The sequence below is a fragment of the Gasterosteus aculeatus genome, chromosome 2 (genome assembly GCF_964276395.1).
Source record: "Gasterosteus aculeatus chromosome 2, fGasAcu3.hap1.1, whole genome shotgun sequence".
Taxonomy (NCBI): domain Eukaryota; kingdom Metazoa; phylum Chordata; class Actinopteri; order Perciformes; family Gasterosteidae; genus Gasterosteus; species Gasterosteus aculeatus.
Window position 1 is genome coordinate 20940745 of NC_135689.1, and position 20620 is coordinate 20961364.

General features: G+C 45.6%; 2 protein-coding genes across 6 annotated transcripts; one reads left to right on the plus strand and one right to left on the minus strand.

Annotated features, from left to right (window-relative positions):
- Window positions 1-11203, minus strand: clcn6 (chloride channel 6). Of its 2 annotated transcripts, XM_040193134.2 has the most exons (23): window positions 11022-11203; window positions 10613-10672; window positions 10428-10493; window positions 9714-9779; window positions 9563-9629; window positions 9178-9284; window positions 8835-8961; window positions 7739-7806; window positions 7058-7116; window positions 6819-6951; window positions 6355-6468; window positions 5873-6039; window positions 5638-5749; window positions 5330-5459; window positions 4761-4914; window positions 4274-4430; window positions 4041-4147; window positions 3536-3722; window positions 2973-3133; window positions 2403-2559; window positions 2216-2323; window positions 1980-2105; window positions 1-1820 (listed from the first exon to the last, which is right to left on the minus strand). In XM_040193134.2, exons 1-23 carry the CDS (start codon window positions 11094-11096, stop codon window positions 1740-1742), a joined length of 2589 nt encoding a protein of 862 aa, XP_040049068.1. In that variant the 5' UTR covers window positions 11097-11203; the 3' UTR covers window positions 1-1739. The 2 variants fall into 2 exon arrangements, with proteins under 2 accessions (XP_040049068.1, XP_077949293.1); XM_078093167.1 differs by lacking the exon at window positions 6355-6468 and having other exon boundaries at window positions 11022-11167.
- Window positions 11204-11749: 546 nt separating this feature from the next.
- Window positions 11750-20458, plus strand: mthfr (methylenetetrahydrofolate reductase (NAD(P)H)). Of its 4 annotated transcripts, none has more exons than XM_040193145.2 (12): window positions 11750-12429; window positions 12679-12925; window positions 13023-13261; window positions 13393-13503; window positions 13604-13797; window positions 13952-14202; window positions 14555-14689; window positions 15341-15521; window positions 16509-16691; window positions 16807-16908; window positions 17074-17193; window positions 19598-20458. In XM_040193145.2, exons 2-12 carry the CDS (start codon window positions 12693-12695, stop codon window positions 19814-19816), a joined length of 1968 nt encoding a protein of 655 aa, XP_040049079.2. In that variant the 5' UTR covers window positions 11750-12429; window positions 12679-12692; the 3' UTR covers window positions 19817-20458. The 4 variants fall into 4 exon arrangements, with proteins under 4 accessions (XP_040049079.2, XP_040049077.2, XP_077949297.1 ...); XM_040193143.2 differs by having other exon boundaries at window positions 11835-12051; XM_078093171.1 differs by having other exon boundaries at window positions 11914-12429; window positions 12622-12925.
- Window positions 20459-20620: the final 162 nt, after the last annotated feature.

The following is a 20620-nucleotide window of genomic DNA, read 5'->3' on the forward strand; positions in this document are numbered from 1 at the left end:
TTTAGAACAGAAAGAGCTTTATTTGAACAATAAAAAAAGGCACAAGCCAGAGGTCTCTCTGCTTTTTGTTCCACGGTTGCAGCCTTTGTTTGCTATGTGCTAGTTCAAATTCACAAACAAGCACAGGGCGCTGTCTAATATCTCAACAGAAGTCATATTCAACAAAGTGTTTGGCAAACAGTCTCTTGGGTCTGGCTTCACAGAAGGATTTTGACTGTCCACAGATTCTCTTTATCTCGTATTCTGCTCGCCACTTGCCATGTTAGATGTAGTATTTAGTATGCGCAACATAAAAACAACCCTTTTCAAATAACAGGGCAATTCCTAACTAGAAACAATATTATTCAACACAGCATTGGTCCATTTAGAAATCCCATTATATAACAAATCCTTCACAGCACAGGCAGCAAATCATGAACATAAAATCGTATTATCTTAAAAAAATAATCTCTTAAATAAAACAAAGCAGAGAAAGAAACAGATAAAGAATATTTGATGTATAAACATGTAGTCACCAATAATCCATCAACCTGACGTAAAGTGGCTTGTCCATTCCACCCAGTCCCATTTAGTCCCCTTTAGTCCCCTTTAAACAAATGAAACAATGCACCAGTCTAAAGGACGAGAACTAACGTCCTATATTCAACACAAGAGTTCTACTACGACGGGGAATGCCCTGATACAAAACCAAACCTTGTTGATCTGAGTGAGTGACAAAGAAAACATTACCATGTGTCACGAGCGCAAACCACTGCATTGTATTTAAGGTGGTTAGAGTGGTTCCACGTTACCATCTATGTGCAAAGGCTGAAACACTCACAAAGCAAACTCCTCTCAGAGGTCCAGGCAGTCGCAGGCTGAAGGGACGTCGGCCTGCTTTAGTGCATATATTCCAGGTTCTTACACAGTAATTAAAAATGTATAGACAACAATTAAAAGTAAAAGTGCTACAGTGGTAATGACAATAAAGCATGATAAAAGGACATCCAGCAAGGAATCATTTGCACGTGATGTTTCCTGCAAACATTATTTAACGCAAACATTATTAAACGGTTGAATTCAATGCAAAATAAACTGTGTTAGAATGCTAGCAAGCTATTTGGGGCTATGACCTCTTTACTCCGAGGTCTGCCTGCAAAGCAGATTAGTCCATTGTGTCTCCAACCAGCAGAAACAGGGATCCATCGATCACTTGAGACATATGTTGAGGTCATTACCTCAACATATCTCTCCAGTGCTGTTAAATATATTTGACGAATGTAGTCACCATCAAAAAAGCAAAGTGTGCTGCTGCCAGCAAGCCCCACTGATTTTTTTAAAGAAATATTCTGTAATCAGTAAATATTAATAAAAACTAAAGTAGTTTTCAGGGTGGAGGACTCATGTCGGAGGAGCATGATGATAACACTGTGGTCAGCCAAAGAACTGCTGATGTGGCTTATGTCTTAATGCTGAATGCTATCAGATCGTCTGATGGTGTGTCAGAGGAGAGCCACTCAAAGAAAGTGATGAGGAATTATCACATGGATTGCTTGCGGGTACCTGTGGGGTTCCTACACACTGAAAATGACTTGAGTGAAATATAATGGGTTTCAGTGACAGGAGAAACTGTGATTCCATTGTAACACAGACAAATGAACAAAGACAAAGGCTCAGGACCGGGACCAGAACCGGGACCAACCGGGACCAACCGGGGCCAGGCAGTCTGAGTTGGAAGGACGGCAGATTGTCCAGTCGGGTCAGATAGTGATGCTGTGCTGGTGCAGTTTGGCCACAAGGACCTCGTGGGTTAAATTATGTCTTGTGATTATTCCAACAATCTGGAAAAGATGGCAGACAACAAAGAACCAGACACAACATAAGCTCTGTATGCTGGACTGAAACATAACATTTTTATTTTATATTATTTATTAATTCCGCCTCATGGTCTTGATGGTCTTAGGGTATTTAGAAAAGGGCTGCATAAAATGACTACTTACTTCTCCTACAGCGTTAACCACGGGGAGGTGTCGCAGCCCCATGGTCCTGAACAGGTTGAACACCTGGGAGATGTGGGTGTTGGGCGACACTGTGTAAGGACATGGGTTCATGTAGGGGGCGACATCCTGGGAGCACAGGGAACATATTTATTTTCATTGACTCGTTTTTCATCTGTATTGAAATATCAAATTGAATTCTTATTTTCTTTCCCTATGAAACTTTGGACAGGTCGTACCACTATCATGCGGGGGTTGAGCAGGGCCAGATCGAGGTCATGGATATCAGGGTACCGCGGGTAATCTTCAGTCATCTCTGCATACGACAACCTGGGCTGAGTGGCACTCTGGGTGTAAAGAGGAAACCCGTCACAAAACAAACTGAGCGAGCAAGTGAGTGAGTGAGTGAGCGAGCGAGAGACAGACCGACTGGTTTTCAGCATAGCAGACCCCCCTGATGAGCAGGTTGACCAGCTGGGAGCGCAGGATGAGGCCGTGGAAGGTGAGTGGTCGGAAGCGCTCCTCCATCGTCCACTCCTCACTGGGAGACTGGTCTGGGTTCAGGTTGGGGTAAGGAGCGTGTCTGCATGTGGACAGCAACAACACAAGACATATTACTGTACCAAAACAAGACTATACTTATTATATTTATATTTAAATTGCCTAATAATCTAACCAAGAACTTAAATCCAATACAATGCAAATGAATTCCTTATTTTCTATGCATTCATAAATGAAAAAGAAATGTTAACCAACATCATTTCATTAGATGATTGTGTTTTAGAAGTATATGCTGCTCCCTGGTGGATAACATTAAAACAGTTGATTTCAATGCAGCATGAAATATAATGGCAATATGCAAAACAGGTCAGTCAGTAAATAAAGACATAATAATTGTCCTTTTTAATGAATCTTTTCATTTAACTGTGACTGTGTGAATTAGTTTCCTTTCCCTTAGACACTTGAAATCTCTCCTAGTACAATAGTGTGTCCTACCTCCTCTCCAACATCTGCTGCAGCAGGTCCTCTCCCTCCTCTGCCGGCTCCACCGCCACGTTGTGTTCGTCACAGACGTTCCTCAGCTCGCTGGACGGGTACGACTTCATGGACTGGCAGCGGCGCCGCTGTTCCCCCGCACGAGACACAACACTGGACTTCTACATTCAACCGTGGAGGAGAAGAACGCGCCATCAGTGCACACGAGACCCAGATCCATTCTAACACCCTCAAACACAAGGGCAAGTTATACTGCTTCATTCATGTTTTGTGTGATCAGGACAGCCAAATGCTGTTCTCATAATTCACTTAAAAGTTGTATTAGCGATTAGGGCGCATTTTATTCATCGATTGACTGATTAGAAACTCTTTTTGTTCCTTATCGACGTGTTAAAACGCGGAAATGCAGTGAGACAGCTTATTGTCTTTATTGAGAAAAAATACACTGAGGCTCTAATACTTGGTCCTTAGCTGATGACACACACCTCTGCCTCCACCAGCTCTACACTATGTCAGACTGCGAGGCCTTGATGGCCAAAGATGTGAAAAGCCACTGGATATACCTTGAAGCGGATATTGTTGCTGACCAGGATGTTTCCCTTCATGAAGTCACGTTCGTTCTGCCGGTTTTCAGTGACCACAGGGAAGGCGTTATAAACAGTAGTTCGCAGGATGCTGACCAGAGACTGGACCCGGGTGTGGGGGTACACATAGGTCAGGTTTGGCTCCATGATGTCACTGGCTGTCAGCCTTGATCAGATGACGGGAAACAAACACAAAAGGATTCACCCAGGACGGGTTGGTAAGGAGGTGAGAGCTGATGCCCGATGTCTGACCTGGAGAAGCGGGGGACTGCAACAGCAACTTGGCAGCTCTCGCAAGGCCAACAGACGAGAGGAGGAATAGGAGTTTCCTTACCATTACATCAGGGGGCAACACCGCCCCCCTAGAAGGTCAGTTATTACACCAGAAGTCATTTAAGGTTACTTTTCCTATAGAACACGGCTGTACTTTGTTCTTGTATGAAACAAACTAAGTATCTTATGTCATCTTTCATATTTATCGAACCTGTCCATTTCAACCTCAGTCTCCCACTCCAGCAGCGGCACTCCTCTGAGCTGGATGTGGATGTCATAGATGCCCTTGTTGAAGAAGTCTCCAGTCCACTTGGCAACCTGATGAACACAAATCCATTTACAACAGGAAGCACACGACTGAATCGTTCACACTTCTTAAGACAAACAGGAAAAGATTTCATACAGTTGTTAGAATTCAGCGCTGAAACACGTAACATGACGTACCATTAGAGTGATCATGATGGGCAACCCGTATGTGATTTCATTGGTGGATTCAATGAGGATGACAGTCAGACTGATGGTCATTCTGACTACGCCTCCGAGGAAGGCAGCAGCTCCAATGAGAGCAAAGGTCCCCGAGTAGATGTCCAATCCCAGTTTCCTAACAGAAGACAGACACACAGTAAGAAGCAGCATCGCTCCACTCGGAGGGCGAGACTTTAACCAACAACCGTCTCCCCCACCTTCTATTGTATTGACACGCATTCCAGCATGTGGCTGTGAATCTGTATGACCCGGGGCGAGGTCACCGAGCCCTCTGACACAGGAAGGGTCTTTGTTTAGTCATCAGGTGGGTCCCGTATTTCATCTCTCAGATAAGTTAAGTTCACCAGCTAGTCTCTGACCGACGACGTGGCTCTTAGTGAGATCATTTAGTATTTCATAGCCATTGGGATGTGGGGGCAGCCCACATAGAAGACATTGTTCTTACACTTTGAGGATGTTGGCAACCAGACGCCCAAAAGCCGCCCCACAGAGCAGGGAGGGGACAAAGAGGCCGCTGGGTACAGACACGCCGTAGGTCCAACAGGCCAACAGGAAGTACAGCAGGAAGAAGACCGACAAAGTCACAGGGCTGAAGGTACCTGACGGGAAGAGCAGTCTTCATTAGGACTTGACATTGAGTAATATGGACCACCAAGTGAGCGATAGGAAGCTTGGAACATTCTTAGCACTGCACTATACCCAGAGAGAGACTTTTGTAACGCATTCCACCTACTGTGCCGCGCTTGGAATGACTGAAATGGGCTTGGCCGCACCACTGAATGCAGCTCTGCGTAAAGGGCTTGCGCATATAAAAGGCAGTGTATGGTCTGCAGGGTACGATCAATCACCAGTAGCCAGTTTGACGATTAAATTGTAACGACAATAATACTAACAGCCCAGCTGAACAACACTTAAAAAAAATCTGCTAGGAGTTTCTAGAGAGTGGCAGGGTTTAAAATGATATCATTCAACCAGCAAGCAAAGGTTCTGAATGTGTGTGTGCATGGATCTCACCCTCCTGGTGGAAGAGCTGGTGGATGGCGGCCTCCTGTGGGTTGAAGAACAAGGTGGCCATGTCGTTGTACGTCTCGTTGGTGCAAAAGAACTGTCGAATGGTTGAGTTGATGTCCTCACCGCCGGACAGCTAAAAACACAACGATCACGACTTAAAACCCGTTGGAGGAATGCCATGTCACACCCAGGACCCAGGATATGACGCGACCTGACAGACGGATCAACCGTGGAAAAACAGCTGCACTGAGTAGTGACAGTGAATAGCTGCTCAACAGCGGGACGCTGAAAGAAAGGGAGCTGCTACTTACTGTGGTGTTATGGGCCGCGGGGGAGGAAAAGTCACGGCATTCGCCCAACAGAATGGACGCCGCAAATATCACCACGGTCGTCACCATGCTAACCAGCAGACTTTCGAGAACTCTAGAAAAGTGCATCAGACCAACTACCAATGAGTGATTACACGCCGCAACGGACACGAGCACCACATCCCCCCCCCCCCCAAAAACAGGCGAAGACTGCGTGAACACGGCCTGGAGCACTCACCTGATGAACTTGGCCTTGGGGTGGATGTGCTTGATGCGATACTTGGACAGGTACTTGTTCAAGCAGTTGAAGAGCGCCCCCAGCAGCCCCCCCACGACCCCCATCAGGACAAAGAAGGCCAGGTCCACAGCTGTCCACAGGTGGCAGTTCTTGTCTCCATCTGAACACTAAAGACCAACAGGGTAACACAGCTTCATTAGTAGGGATGCGTGTTCACTTTTTCTCTCAACCTGCTCACATAAATCAATGCGCTACATGACGCAACTCACACATTTCATACATTTAAACACACCTGCACCACCAAAAACACCTGGGAATCCTTACAAGATGCAAATAACGTTTGTTAAAGTTGATCCGAGTTTGTCAGCAATAAAATACAAGACTGAATATAATGATTTCAAGAATACATGAGTAGAAACCACACATTTAAACAGCTATTTTGCGTCAAATGAGGAGACAGCAGGAACGAATGATTTCTTTACTTTGAACTCTCCAAAGTTGAGCAGACCAGGCAGCTGGAAGGAGCCCCACTTGTTAAAGTTAATCCCAGAGCGGAAGAAGTTGAGGGTGAAGGTGGCCGACATGGAACAGAAGAGCTGAAACAAAAAGGTGACAGAAGAGCTGACGGAGGAAAACATTGCGCGCTGCTCTACAGCTGTGATGAAAGTGCAAAGCTGGCAGACAGCTGGACGATATATTTCCCTGGTTTATTTGCATCATATCGGAGGTATAAGCAGGTGAGGGATGCCCACTTTATGTGGACCATTAGCCTCTGCGTAGAGTACTCATGCCCACTTGAACAGACTCATTCAACCAGTGTTAATATAAAAAAGGGCAACTGTGGCCCAGCGATAGAACAGGGTTTGATGCTTGAGGTGTCCTTGGGAGAGTCAGCAGAGAGAACACAACTTTTGGACTTGTGCGTTCATTGAACAGGGTGACGCACCACTTTCCAAGTGAGGGCCTGGTTCCAGAAAGAGGAGCCCTCCTCCAGACTGAAGAGCGTCCCGCCTATAGGAGCGCCAAAGGCAGCGGCGACTCCAGCAGCAGCACCCGCTGACACAAAGTCCCGCTTGTCCCTGGAAAGACACACAATGAGCTGTACCTCACAGTGTTTGCCCATAACGAGACGCCTCCGGAAGCATCGCACAGTGCTTTGTTAATAACGGTGCATCACATCCATACCTGTCGCTGCGGAAGTAGGGAAAATCTAATTTGATCTTCTTGAAGGTGATGCTCTGAAACTAGTAGGAGTAGAACAATGTTGATGATCAAACCTCCACCATGATGAGCTTAAGAAATACCACATGAAGTGCTTTTAAAATACCATTCATGATATTTGGACTGTTAGGGGCCTAAAGTGCATTTAGGCTTACATGCAAGGCTGGGACATGGGTATGTTAGCATTAACGCTAGCTATGTGTAGCTGCTAGTCAATCACAAGCATATGGAACGGGTAACGGCTACTCTCTACTGGCGTTAATACTCCTTTGGTTGGTGACTAAAGCTGCCTCGTCATATGACATCCGCCTCCGGACCAGCCAACAGGACATTGTTAACACAACATGTAGAATCCAAAGACTTAGAAGGACTATGTCATGACCTTGATCTGAGTTCTCATTAGGGATTGTTTAGGAATAATGACAGCAAGTCAAAGCTGTTGACTGATATATTGTGTTGTTATGTCCCATCTGTTAAGTGTAGTGCTGCTATTTTGTTCTGAGGAAAGAAAAGCTGGAGGTTAAAGTGAATTATTACATGCGTAAATAGGTATTACTGTATACGCACACAACATTTTAAAATAGTAATCTCATCATAAGCAGCTAAACTAGTCGTACTTGTAGGTGTGGACATGTGGCGGTGTACCTGAGGAAGGCCGGCTCCCACAATGGCTCCGCTGTGTATCATCGGACCTTCTTTCCCCACAAACAGACCTGAGAGGACATAAATGGACAATACGGGGGTAGGGGGGACGCTACAGTGCGGCCGATCGTGAGGTTGAACCTCTGCGGCTCATTTTATCGCATGTTGCAACAGACCTGGTGACTGTCACGCTCAACGCGGGACACTTGTGCGCCCGGCAATGTTGTTGGTCAGCTGTTGGAATTGCTGTCTGAATTATAATCAGACCCCCCCCACTTAAAAAAAACTCTTCGGATCTGCACAATTCAAACTGACGTGAGAAAAGCAAGAGGCGGCGTAAAGCGCGCTGTTTGCGTCCCTGCATTTTGCTCTTTGCTGATGGGGATCCTCCCTACAGTGTTACTTTGTGTGTGCTCGAGATGTCTGGTGTCAGCTTAGTAGAGTAACATTTTCTGGTGCACGTTACTAGGCCTGTCGCAATATGCGATAAAGTGACATATCGCACACTCGCGTGCAATAATGATCGCGCTGCCTCTGCCCCTTTTCCTTGTGGAAAGGGGGGCGGGGCTTATGCAGCACGCACACAGACACGGAGCGACACCGACACGTGAAGAGAAGCAGTGAACCCAACTAAGCTGAAGTCTCGCCTAAAACAACAACCATCCGCCCGTCTTTCAACCTAAACTACTTTCCGCTGGGCACATTTCCTCGAACCCAACCGCGTCGCACCAAGCACGATGCTTCGTCCGATGCTTCGTCCGATGCTTCGTCCGATGCTTCGCCCGATGCTTCGTCCGATGCTTCGTCCGATGCTTCGTCCGATGCTTCGTCCGCCTTGCACTTATTTTTTTTGTTTTATTTATATAGGATATATTTTTTCCACACTCCGATTCTAATGTCTCACTACTCTGACAAATAAAACGTTCTTTGAAGTAGCGTACTTTTATTACTATGCTATTATATTGTCATAACTCAGTGGCATGAAATGGTCTGAAAATTGCAATAATATCACATATCGCAATAAATGTTGCAATAATCGCACAACAAATATTTGATATGGTGACAGCCCTGCACATTACATACTGTACTCGTACTTTACCTCCAGCCACACTGAACAGGACTCCAGCAGCTTTGCAGAGAAAAGTTCTCAGCCGGACAATTCCTGGCATCTTCACTCCGTTCAAGTAACTCTTGATTTCAGGGATCCCCGAGCCGGCAGCTACTGGCTGGAAACAGGACACGAACGCATAGCATGTTCTACAGATTAGTGTATTCTCTAGTATGACAAAAAACTCATACTCATCCTCTTGAAGTATTTTTTTAATTCTTTGTCAAGAGTTCCAGGAGGGAAATGTCACGTACATGTCAGTACGGGTTCAAGCTCGGGTAAAGTTAAACATGATAAATCCAAAGAAAAGAACCACTCATTAGAGCGGTCTTACCTCAATGAGGACGAGCACACTGGCGATGAAGACGAAGGTCATGTTGAACCCCAGGAGCTCCAGCAGAGACAGAGGGAGACAGCCTTTGTCCGTGCACCTCTCTACAGCTGGAGGCATTCAGCTAAGGCAGAACAACGCAACACTCAGGAGAAGCCTGTCTCTTTAGAATACATCCATCCATTGTTGTCAGAGGTATTTGACTGTAACAAGGCAACACATTTACACACAGCAGTTATATTTACACATTGCATGCAAGTATCACAACTAGCTGCGACTTTAACACTCACAAACTGTATTTAGTGTATACCTCGTTTTCATAAAGGTTGATCTCATGTGGATCATTGAACTCGGCCGTGTCCCGTTTACATGAGTGTTAAAAGGATACAATCACCAACCACAGTGAATTTGATTTTGCTGAAGAGGCGCACAAAGAAATCCACAAACAGGCCCACCTGGAAGACACATGAGGACATCGCTTCCTGGTCATCTGCAACATGTTGGAATCCAGCAGACTAACGTACCCAGAATGCACCTACCAGACCCACGGTGACTCCGATGGCGAACATCATTATCCAACGTACTGCTTCATACTTTTTGGCTTTCTATAGAAGACAATTTGAATTAAAAATTTGAAAGAATTATTGTGTTTTTAAATGCATGATTTTTTTTCCCCACTTTTGTGTGTTTTTCGTGACACTAACAAGAGAGTGTACGGCAACAGACTCAGATTAGCCCTGTTTTGGAGGTCTAACTCCATCATGCAATAAAGGCCGGTTGGGGGGCTCGCGGGGTAAAGGGTTTAAAAAGTGACGGCCTGGAGTTTCCTCTCATTTTTGTATCCCCATTTTTTCCTAAACTAAATGAATTGTGTTTTAACAGTGAGTGGAAGTGTATGTAACCTGTTGTGATTTACCAGAGCAGCAGATTTTCTATAAGAATAAAACATCAAATATTAGATGCCAGTTTAAAAACATTATACAAAACCAAATTATGTGACGGGAGAACATTAGTAGTTCTAACGTAAAACCCTGTGGAACACCGTGTTTCATTTTCAGGCAATTCGAGTTCATACGTCAGCAGGTTGGTAAATTCCCACCCATGAAGAAAGCTATAGAAACACACATCTGTCGTCTAAGAAGACACACAATACACATCCAATCTGCACGCTCTCTAAAACCACTGTCCACATGGGAGCGATGACTCAACACGGCACGCATAAAATGGTCAATGGTAATGGTAAATGGTCCCACCTGGTTGTCCATCCCCTCCAGAATCTCCACATAGGGCTCATTGATGCAGCGGTCATAATCCAAGCTCTGTCGAGGCCCAAACAAACCCGTGTGAGTATTACCAGGGACACACATTCGGTGGCTCTCATTTCTCCCTGGTCACTTGTCAACGTGGAGCTCTTGGCCGTTGTCCCCAAATGTCTCACCTCATAATCTTTCCTGGGGAGAATCTCATCTTCGTCACCTTGGATTTCCCCAAGAATTGTCTTGAGGAAAAATGAAGTTTATATTTAAACAATAGAGCCGGAGCAGGGGAAGTAAACAGGACATTAATGCTTTGGATATTCAATAATAATATTTAAAAAAAAACAATACATGAGCTTGTTCCCCAAACAGCATTATCATGAGACAACGTTACAGTTACAGGATAGATCCCGAATGGATTTAAGGTCACTGAGGTGCACTGAAGCCACAAACAGCTCCCCGAGCAGCAGGGTGGAGCAGAGAGCCGGAGGAGCCGCCGTGCGGAGCTCAGGAGGACTTCTGGGAGGAAATATGTCTGATACAATAAGGAGATTCTCACTTTGACCCGTTGTAATGTATTTGTTTATTTACCAGTTCCTCGGGCGTCCGTGTCTCCCCTTCTCTGCAGCAACATTGGCAACACAAACAGCTTCCACAACACGCCATCTTCGTTGTTGCGTCACGCTGCGTTCAGGGTGGATTGTTAAATTGCCACATTTGTAATTAAACGTACCCCGTAAAACCCGAACAAATCACATATTTAGTGTGTAGAACATGGAACATAGAATTTTATAGCGAATAAGACGTTATAAAGTTGTATTTTTTAATATTTGTTAATACTATAGTTGTAGGGTTTTGGGGTTTATATTTCCTATGACATCTAAATGCATCTTAAGCCCTCATACGGTTCAATGTCACGTGAAAGGCTGAAGATTATTTAAGAGTCAAGCCTGCGTTTAATTTACGCATAAAACGTTATCCTTTCATAAACACATCTGATACCAGTAAGATGTATGAACAACACATTGTTAGAACTACTTCACCGATTAGATTGCAAAGAAAAATTATTTTACGAGCTCGTTTTCCAATCATCATCTAATCATATTTTACTACTTACTTACTTATTTACTAAATAGATGAATACACCGTACTGCATTTTCATTTCTGTGGGATAAGCCGTTAAAATATTATTATTATTGTATAAAAATGGGTTTATTTTACGATTCAGCATTGACAAAAAGTATATTAATTCCAATCAAGCTCAACTAAATTAAGACGCACCTCATACTGCGCGAGGCAAATGTGGCGTGTGCGCGATCGAGTGTTCTATTTTTGTTTGATACAATAACACAATTAAATTGTCTTTACAGCGTATGCACGAACACTGCTTTGCGTTCATGCACTAGCGAAGAACCGGCGGTTGTAAACGCAGCACGGTGTCGGTGACGCCCGCTCCGGGCCATCGCTGCTCGGGACACCCGGCGGGGGGGGGGGGGGGGGGCGTTCGCTTTTTAAGGGGTTTACAGCGCTGCAGCAGGTAACGCGCTCAGTGCTGCGTGGAAGACGGTCTGGGAAACGTTACAGACTGACACATCACCGGCAAGACAACCGGCAGGTGGAGGTGGGAGACGCACCGTTCACCCGCCCAAAACCAGCCACAACACAAACGGAACGTACCCGGGTTTAGACCCGGCAGGACGGCGCGAGGGAGAGAGTTGCTTCTGAGTGTTGTTTTCGCTTGACGTTGCTCGTGGGTTACGTAGCTAACGTTAGCTCCAGAGAGATAGCGCGCTCCAAATAACTTCACTACCATACTTGGGACGCGCATGCCCGCGCGCACATGTGTGTTATACGTGGTTTTATAATGAGTGGCTTGTGACACGCTGTGGGTCCACGAGGGCTCCCTGACATCCACTCCAGAGATTAGCCTGTTCCGAGTCGGTCCTTGTTAAAGCTCCGTCACGGTATAGGACGCGGAGGACGGGAGGCTTTTATGAACGTATGTGAACCTGCAAGCGGGACTTTCAGAATATACTTTGATTCATTAATTTAGGTAGAAATCATTTGAATCCCCCCCCCCCCCCCCCCCCCCCCAACGCTATCAGATTATGACTTTAACATTGTTTCATAACATTGTGTAATTTTCCATGTGAAATAACCGGATGCTCTCGTGCTGACCATATGGCTGAAGGCCTCCACGTGTGGACGGAACTCAGTCGGAACCACGAGTGTCTGCTTTCGTTCGCAGCATAATTGGCCGGCATGGTGAACCAGGTCCAGCGAGGCGACAGGAGTTCGCAGTCGTGCAAGAGCGACTCCAGCGGCGGGGAGAGCTCCAGGGAGAGCTCCCGGAGCTCCACTCCCGTGCTGGACGGGGACCGCTGCGACAGGCTGCGGGACAAGATGCGCAGGAGGACGGAGTCCGGAGACCGCTGGTTCTCGCTGGAGTTCTTCCCTCCCCGCACAGCCAGTGGAGCTGTCAACCTCATCTCAAGGCACGTCTCGAGTCACTTGGATCAACGTTAACGTGCTTCTCTGGTGGATGCCAGCCCTCCTGGGATTGACTCCATGTGAACCATTTTGTTTCTTTAGATTTGACCGTATGGGCTCCGGGGGGCCCTTGTTCATCGACATCACCTGGCATCCTGCAGGCGACCCGGGCTCAGACAAGGAAACCTCCTCTATGATGATTGCCAGCACGGCGGTCAATTACTGTGGCCTGGAGAGCATTCTCCACTTGACCTGCTGCGACCAGACCAAAGGGAAGATCACCGGCTACCTGGCCAAAGCGAAGCACCTTGGCCTCAAGAACATCATGGCCCTGAGGGGAGGTAGGGCCGATGACGTGTGCTCACGTCCTGATTTGCAGGAGGGGTTGCGCCGTGAATGGGTTGCTCCGACAGACGCTCATTTGCTTCTGCCAGGTGACGCGCTGAGCTGTGTTCTTCTGACCTCTCCACAGACCCAATAGGAGCAGACTGGGAGGAAGAGGAGGAAGGTTTCAACTACGCCACCGACCTTGTTAAACATATCCGATCGGAGTTCGAGGACTACTTTGACATCTGTGTTGCTGGTACGTTCTCAGCCCCCGTGATCGGGGGAGGACGGTTTAAGCAGAAGTCCATTTGAAGCTTCAGTGATTTTGATCTTCTTGTTTATGTCTGTATGTCCAGGTTATCCCACAGGCCACCCGGAGGCCGAGAGCTACGAGGAGGATCTCCGGCACCTGAAGGAGAAGGTTGACGCTGGCGCGGACTTCATCATCACCCAGCTGTTCTTCAGGGCAGACACTTTCCTCAAGTTCCTGGATGACTGCAGGGCGATTGGTATCACCTGTCCCATCCTGCCTGGCATCTTCCCCATTCAGGTGAGTCACTGCTGCTTCCAGCGATGCTGTCCTCCTACCCGGTGATCACAAGTTACACTGTTTGTGCTAGCGCAGTTTAGCAAATTACATTTTTATTCATAATAACAGACCATTCAGGGGCGCGAAGCTGGCCTTTTAACCTGTTCCTCTGCAGGGTTACCAGTCTCTGCGGCAGCTGGTCAAGCTGTCCAAGCTGGAGATACCAGAGGAGATCACCAGAGTCATCGAGCCCATCAAAGACAACGACGCTGCTATCCGTAACTACGGAGTCCAGCAGGCGGTGGAGATGTGTCGCGTGCTGCTGGACAGCGGCAAGGTGCCAGGCCTCCACTTCTACACGCTGAATCGAGAGGTCGCCATCATGGAGGTTCTTCGACAGCTGGGTCTTTGGATAGAGGACCCGAGGTCAGACATCCCTCCACCTGCACACTGATGCTTTGAGCTAAAGTCAGAAGTAGTAGAGGAGAAAGTCCTAGTACCTGCAGGGCCCCGGTATTCTCAATACTCTAATTCATACATATTCCCTGCTCTGCAACATACAGTATTTTTCTTTCTTTATATTACTGTGCTGCTTAAGTTCTCCATGAGAACTTGTACTAGTTCAGTAAATTAACCTTTTAATCATCAGACTCAATTTGATCTGTATCCTGAGCCTGCCTCTCTTAGCTGGGTGGGAATGTCATTCTGGATCAGCTGTGCAGCCACATGTCTCAGATGTTCTGTGGTCCAGTGTTTGAGGGCTTGTGTTCTCTGCCAGGCGGCCTCTTCCCTGGGCAGTGAGCGCTCATCCCAAACGGAAGGTAGAAGATGTCCGACCCATCTTCTGGGCGTCCAGGCCCAAGAGCTACATCTACAGGACCCAGGACTGGGATGACTTCCCCAACGGCAGATGGTACTAACACGCGTGAACTAGGGCTGGGACGTATACCGGTTAGGGCGGTCAAAATTGCTCAAAAATGACGAATATTCGCTTTAAAAAAACACACATATTCGATTATCTGGTTGTGCATTAGGCACGTCAATAACAGGACAAATGAATACGAGACATAACTACTTGTATAGGTAATTTATTTAAGTTTAATTGCAGCACATCTGTCTCATGTGTCCACTGGGTCATGAAACGGCAAATAATCAAACTAGTGCATGAAGCTGTTGTAGCCTATCTAGTCTATTTTATTCGTGCAATATATAGTCAGTATCCAGGCGCACGCCGACCCGCTAAGGAGGCAGTCGCGCTGCCGCTTTTTTTAAATAGAATTTGTCTTTACCTTTTGGATATTAATTTTCCCATTCAAATAGTCGTTAAATATATATTTGAATATAGAATATTCGTTGACAGCCCGAACACCGGTTCTACCATTCAACAGCTAATGCGCTAACAAGCTAACTCGCTGGATAGTTGCGAGCGGTGAAACGCTGTTTTCAGCGTCAATGATATGCTGCCCAGCCCGAGCTCACAATATCTCAATATGCTGGAGTGTTTATCGTGCTGTTACACAATGATGAAGCCAACTGTCCAACGTCCTGTTGTGGTTCTCTTCAGGGGAAATTCCTCGTCTCCAGCCTTTGGCGAGTTAAATGACTACTACCTGTTCTACTTGAAGAGCAAGTCACCCAAAGACGCTCTGCTGCAGATGTGGGGCGATGAGCTGAAGAATGAAGAAAGCGTCTTTGAGGTCTTCACCTGCTACATCACGGCCCAAACAAACTGCAATGGACACAAGGTAGACCTTCTCTGCCCATGACTTCTAACACGCCTCACAGGAAGCAGTGGTGTCTCCTCCTGCGAGCGCGTCAGTAGGTCGAAGTTGGTATAAATGTGGATCTTAGTGGGAGCTGAAAGATGAGGAACACATATTGATGTTGTGCTATGACAGACATTAATGTCGTGCCAACTCTGAAAGTTAATCTCAGTGAAAGTATTTACTTTTAAAATTTTGATCTGGAATTAAAATGTATTTTTATTTTATATAATGGACCATAATCAAAAATATAAATTGGTGTAAAAGAAAAACATTTAAAAACTAAAACCTGGGGCATGCATGTGTACTTGCCACCTTTTTGTATCAAGTGTATCCTTTTGAAATGGAAAGAATATGACACCACGATAAAGCTGCCAAGAGAAAAAAAGGATATTAATCAGAGAGCATGGACCACTCTGAAGGGCTGGAGAGCTCCACAGCACCAGTTTAAGGCGTGCACTCCATAAGCGGCGCTCACTGAAAGAGTGCTTTAAGAAAGAAAAAACAAACTTGTTTGGAGGACACAATCTTTTGTCTCTGGCTCAGCAGATTTGAGCTTCTCTCTAAAGATGAACTGGAGCGTGATGAGAGCCCCGCAGCATGAGGCGCCCTTTATGCTGTTTGGCATGGTTCAGGTGCGATATTATGTTAAGTGTGGAACGTATCCACATCACCTCTGCCAGGCATCACCAACTGTCCTTACATCCTGATTGTTCCTTCAGCTTTGTCTTCAGCAAGTGAGACGCATGCTCAATGCATTCAGGGCAGGTGATGATACATCGTCTACATGTTTTCTGATAATAAACCCTAAAGGAAGGACAAAGGCTTCAAGGGTTGATGCTAGGCTTACCGTGTCCTGACCCCACTTCTGTACTGGACACATGAGACACACGTGCTGCTGAACATCCCACTCTCTGAAAATGTTCTAAAAGTGAGAGGATGTCAGACTAAGGTTTACACTGCTGCCAGGTGTTGTGTTTGCCATGGAACGATGAGCCTCTGGCCCCAGAGACCAACCTGCTAAAGGATGAGCTGGAGAAGGTGAACAGACGAGGAGTCCTCACCATCAACTCGCAGCCCAACATTAACGGCAAACCCTCGGCAGACCCCATCGCAGGCTGGGGACCTCCTGGGGGCTACGTCTTCCAGAAGGTAAATATACAGATCTATTCCTTTTCCGAGAGGAGACCTTTTGCTCTGGTTTGTGCTTTCTGGACGGGGGACATATGTTCATATGGTCTCTGGTATCTTGTTTGAAATCCGACAGGCCTATCTTGAGTTCTTCACCTCCAGTGAGAACGTGACTGCTCTCCTTAAAGTACTGAAGAATTATGAGCCCCGTGTCAACTACCACATTGTTAATGTGCACGTGAGTGTGACCACTAAGCATCATTATTACCTTACATTTAGCTGTCGCTTTTATCCAAAGCGACTTACAATAAGTGCATTTCAACCGTAAGGAACCAAACCAACCAAAAGAACACGACAGTGAGTTTGTGTTATTGACGTGTCCTTATGAATGTGCTGTGTGCAGGGCCGAAACCTGACAAACGCCCCCGACATGCAGCCCAACGCTGTGACGTGGGGGATCTTCCCCGGCAGGGAGATCGTGCAGCCCACAGTGGTGGACCCGGACAGCTTCATGTACTGGAAGGTAAGACCGACGTGCAGGACGAGAAGCAAACTGTCCTCTACTGGTGATGGGAGTACCATCATCACTCAAATGTTATGTATCCATCTTAATGATGACTGTGTGGAGTGGAAGCACACTTAAAACAATAACTGAACATTGTGAACGTCTTCAGGCCAAGTCCCATTGAGCCGAGAATGTACTTTGAATCCATTATGTACTTCATATCCCAGCTAAAACACAACTAGATTTGGTGGAATTATATCTAAACCGCTTTTCATAGAATCTGTTATCTTATTAGACAGATTTACATATTACCATTTGCTTTATAATCTTTTTAGACCATGTACAGAAATCAATATTTTCTGGCTGTTTCTACTTGATAATAGACGTATTTAAAGTAGATACTTGCATTAAAAAAAGCAGCAGATCCAGAAATACTTTTTGTGATACGCGGGGACAGCAATATACAACTGTAATGTTCAGCAGTTTAGTAGTTCTTTGTATATATGTTGATGGAAGACGGATTTTCTTTCACATGAAGTTTGGTGATCGGGAGTGAAACTGATTTAAAACTCCATTCGCTGGATTAAAAAAAAAAAAACTAACTAATTAATCTATCTCACATTTTGAAATTCATTAATCTAGATTAATCTCAATTTAAAGTGGTTTTCTTCTAAAGACTAAATCTTATAAATTAACGAGTGATCGCTTTAGAAAACGTGTATTTTCGACATTGAAGTCTAAAAACATACAAAGTTTAAAGTACACGCGTGATCACCTTGGTGGTGAAACATGTTGAACTAGCGACTCTTCGTGTTGTCCTCGTGCACTTTGCTCTCAACGCTCCATAACGGCTGTGTTTGAAGTGCCAACAATCTCCCCACATTTAGCCAGGACGTTTTCCAAACCACTGTCTTTTAGGGACACAGTGGTGGTCCTCTGCAGGGTAGATGTTGTAGACAGAAGCAGGCTAGCTTAGCTTAGCCTAGCAGCTACCAACATGTTTCGGGCAATCAGTCCTAAAGTGGTCCATTTGGCACTCATCCCCCATCTCTTTGGTGGAGGAATCCCTCTGCACAGTTCTTCTTTTTGTTTTACCTCCAAGCTCTTTCCATCTTAACTACCGTGAGGGATCAACGCACACCGATGAAAGTTGAATTAACTGCGCTTAAATATTTCAGCGCATTAATCTCACCCACAATAATCCCATTGAGCTGAAAGGACATTCTGTGAGCCATAACTCTTGTTCTCCCGTTGTTCAGCCATGTCCAATCGCTGCTCACACTCCTGTGTGTGTGTGTGTGTGTGTGTGTGTGTGTGTGTGTGTGTGTGTGTGTGTGTGTGTGTGTGTGCGCGCGCGGTTTGAAACCCTTAAGGATGTGGATCAGATCGCTGTGGAGAAAGCTTGTGGAGCAATCTGCTCTGGGGAACATGCTTCCATTTTGATTTTGTCTATTAATTGATTCATTATGTTTGTATATCAATAGTAGGGCTGCAACTAACAATTATTTTTGTTATCGACTTTTTCCGATTATTTGACTAATCTAGCGATTATTTACCACCGTGTAGGAGCGTGGAAAGTATTCCATTTGGCTACAACGTGTGATCGTTTATTTCCATCCAATCACTTTGGATTTTGAACGTCAAATGTATTTGAGTAACAAGTTAATACAAATGTAATCATCATAATAAATACATTGAATAGTAATATAAAAAAAAAAATACAAGTGCAACGCATCCTCCACGAGACGTTCTGTTCTCCGACACGTAAGTGATAAGCTAACATGGCTAGCGTTACTTTAGTTTGCTAAAGCTGCCCATGAGGAGAAGACGTCGTGGCTCCAGCGCGTTTTGAATGTCCGTGCGTTGCCGTGATGCTGCTGTGAAACGACAACTCTGTTTTGCTTTGGTTCGCTGATGAAATACTACCAGACCTTTTCGACTCGTTCAACTTGATGAACTTCTTTTCCTTGGTGCATGTAGACAATAGAAGCGACGGCGCCCGCAGCACTTCCTGTGGTGTATTGCAATGCTGAAGGAAAAAGACCCGTAACTCTGAATCTTTTTATAATATACGACGCGCCGACAATTTTTTATAATTAACGTCGTTGATTACGTCGACTAATCGTTGCAGCCCTAATCAATAGGTAATCTGAATACATGATTTGTTTGTTTTCAATGAGAATTCTTAAGTCGTTCACAATGTCAGAGGCTCCAAGAAGGATCCATTTTTGTATTCATTACTGTTGAAGCGTTTGACCGGGTAGGACTCCTCTGAGCCATCGGCACGAATGGAAGGGCTAAGTTCCTCTGATTTAACAGATTCTGGTGGTCCGGTCTGACACGATGAGTAGTTCTGAGGAGTAGTCTGTGTCCAGCCAGGCGGATGTCCATTTCCTCAAGCCTGTCCCCGTGTGTTCCCCAGGACGAAGCCTTCGCCTTGTGGATCGAGCAGTGGGCCAAGCTCTACGAAGACGAGTCTCCTTCACGCATGATCATCAAGTACATCCACGACAACTACTTCCTGGTCAACCTGGTGGACAATGACTTTCCTCTGGAGAGCTGTCTGTGGCAGGTCATCGATGATATGTTCAAGATGCTTGATGCCCCTCCAGAGCCTGAGGACGGATCCGTCTCTGAATGATTCTATGATGGGATTGTTGCTGCTTTCTACAATACAGAGCATAGAATAAGGAGTGTACCTTGTGGTATTTTTAAAAGAGTTTTTAAGAGTGAATAGAAAGTGGAAGCACACTATCAAGGGCTAATATGCGCGCACATGGCCCTCGCAGCAGCGGACAGACTATTACCTATACCTCAACCCCCTCCTAAAGTTGGAAACCTAGAGGAAACACTATCTCAGCCAACCAGTGTTCAACATGGACTCTCTTTGACCTCCATGATCCGTAGCTTCACCGCACACACTGCTGATAAACTACACCTGTGTGCATACAGGTTTGGGCTTTCCTTAAGAACGGAGCTCACTAAAAAACACCTAAGACAAATGACTGTCTCTAAAAGATTATTTTCATAAGTCAAATGTTGTTGTTTTTTTAGTTTGAACTTGGGGTATAAACCCAATGTAGGTGTACAATGGAGATCTACGGTGTTGTGTATGAGTGAATTTCTGATGATTCTGTAAGAAAGTAAGAGTTGAGCTGCTGATGACTCTGCTGTACCACGGACATAGCTGCCTATCTGCCCTCTGCCTTAACATGTTTTATACGTGAGTCATATTTATTTGTTCTGCCTGCTCACCAAAGCATTAAATCGATTTGAAATACTATATGACTTGGTGAGTTTGTTACTGAGCGTCATGTCATGAACGTATAGGTAGCGGAGTTCAGGCCAGATGACACTGGCCGCAGGTGGGCAGTGTAAACATTCAGGGCCCCGTCCAAACCAAATCTGCACATCACTTCTAAAACATGGCCTGCAACAAAAGTCC

Bases quoted from the DNA above. Each gene is read 5' to 3' on its own strand.
- clcn6 (XM_040193134.2), bottom strand. From the start codon at position 11,096: ATGGCGTGTTGTGGAAGCTGTTTGTGTTGCCAATGTTGCTGCAGAGAA. The intron at 10,494-10,612 runs GTGAGACATTTG...GGGCCTCGACAG, and splicing joins TCCCCAGGAAAGATTATGAG to AGCTTGGATTATGACCGCTG. The intron at 2,560-2,972 runs GTAGGACACACT...GTCCACATGCAG, and splicing joins CAGCAGATGTTGGAGAGGAG to ACACGCTCCTTACCCCAACC.
- mthfr (XM_040193145.2), top strand. From the start codon at position 12,693: ATGGTGAACCAGGTCCAGCGAGGCGACAGGAGTTCGCAGTCGTGCAAG. The intron at 12,926-13,022 runs GCACGTCTCGAG...TTGTTTCTTTAG, and splicing joins GCTGTCAACCTCATCTCAAG to ATTTGACCGTATGGGCTCCG. The intron at 15,522-16,508 runs GTAGACCTTCTC...CACTGCTGCCAG, and splicing joins CAAACTGCAATGGACACAAG to GTGTTGTGTTTGCCATGGAA.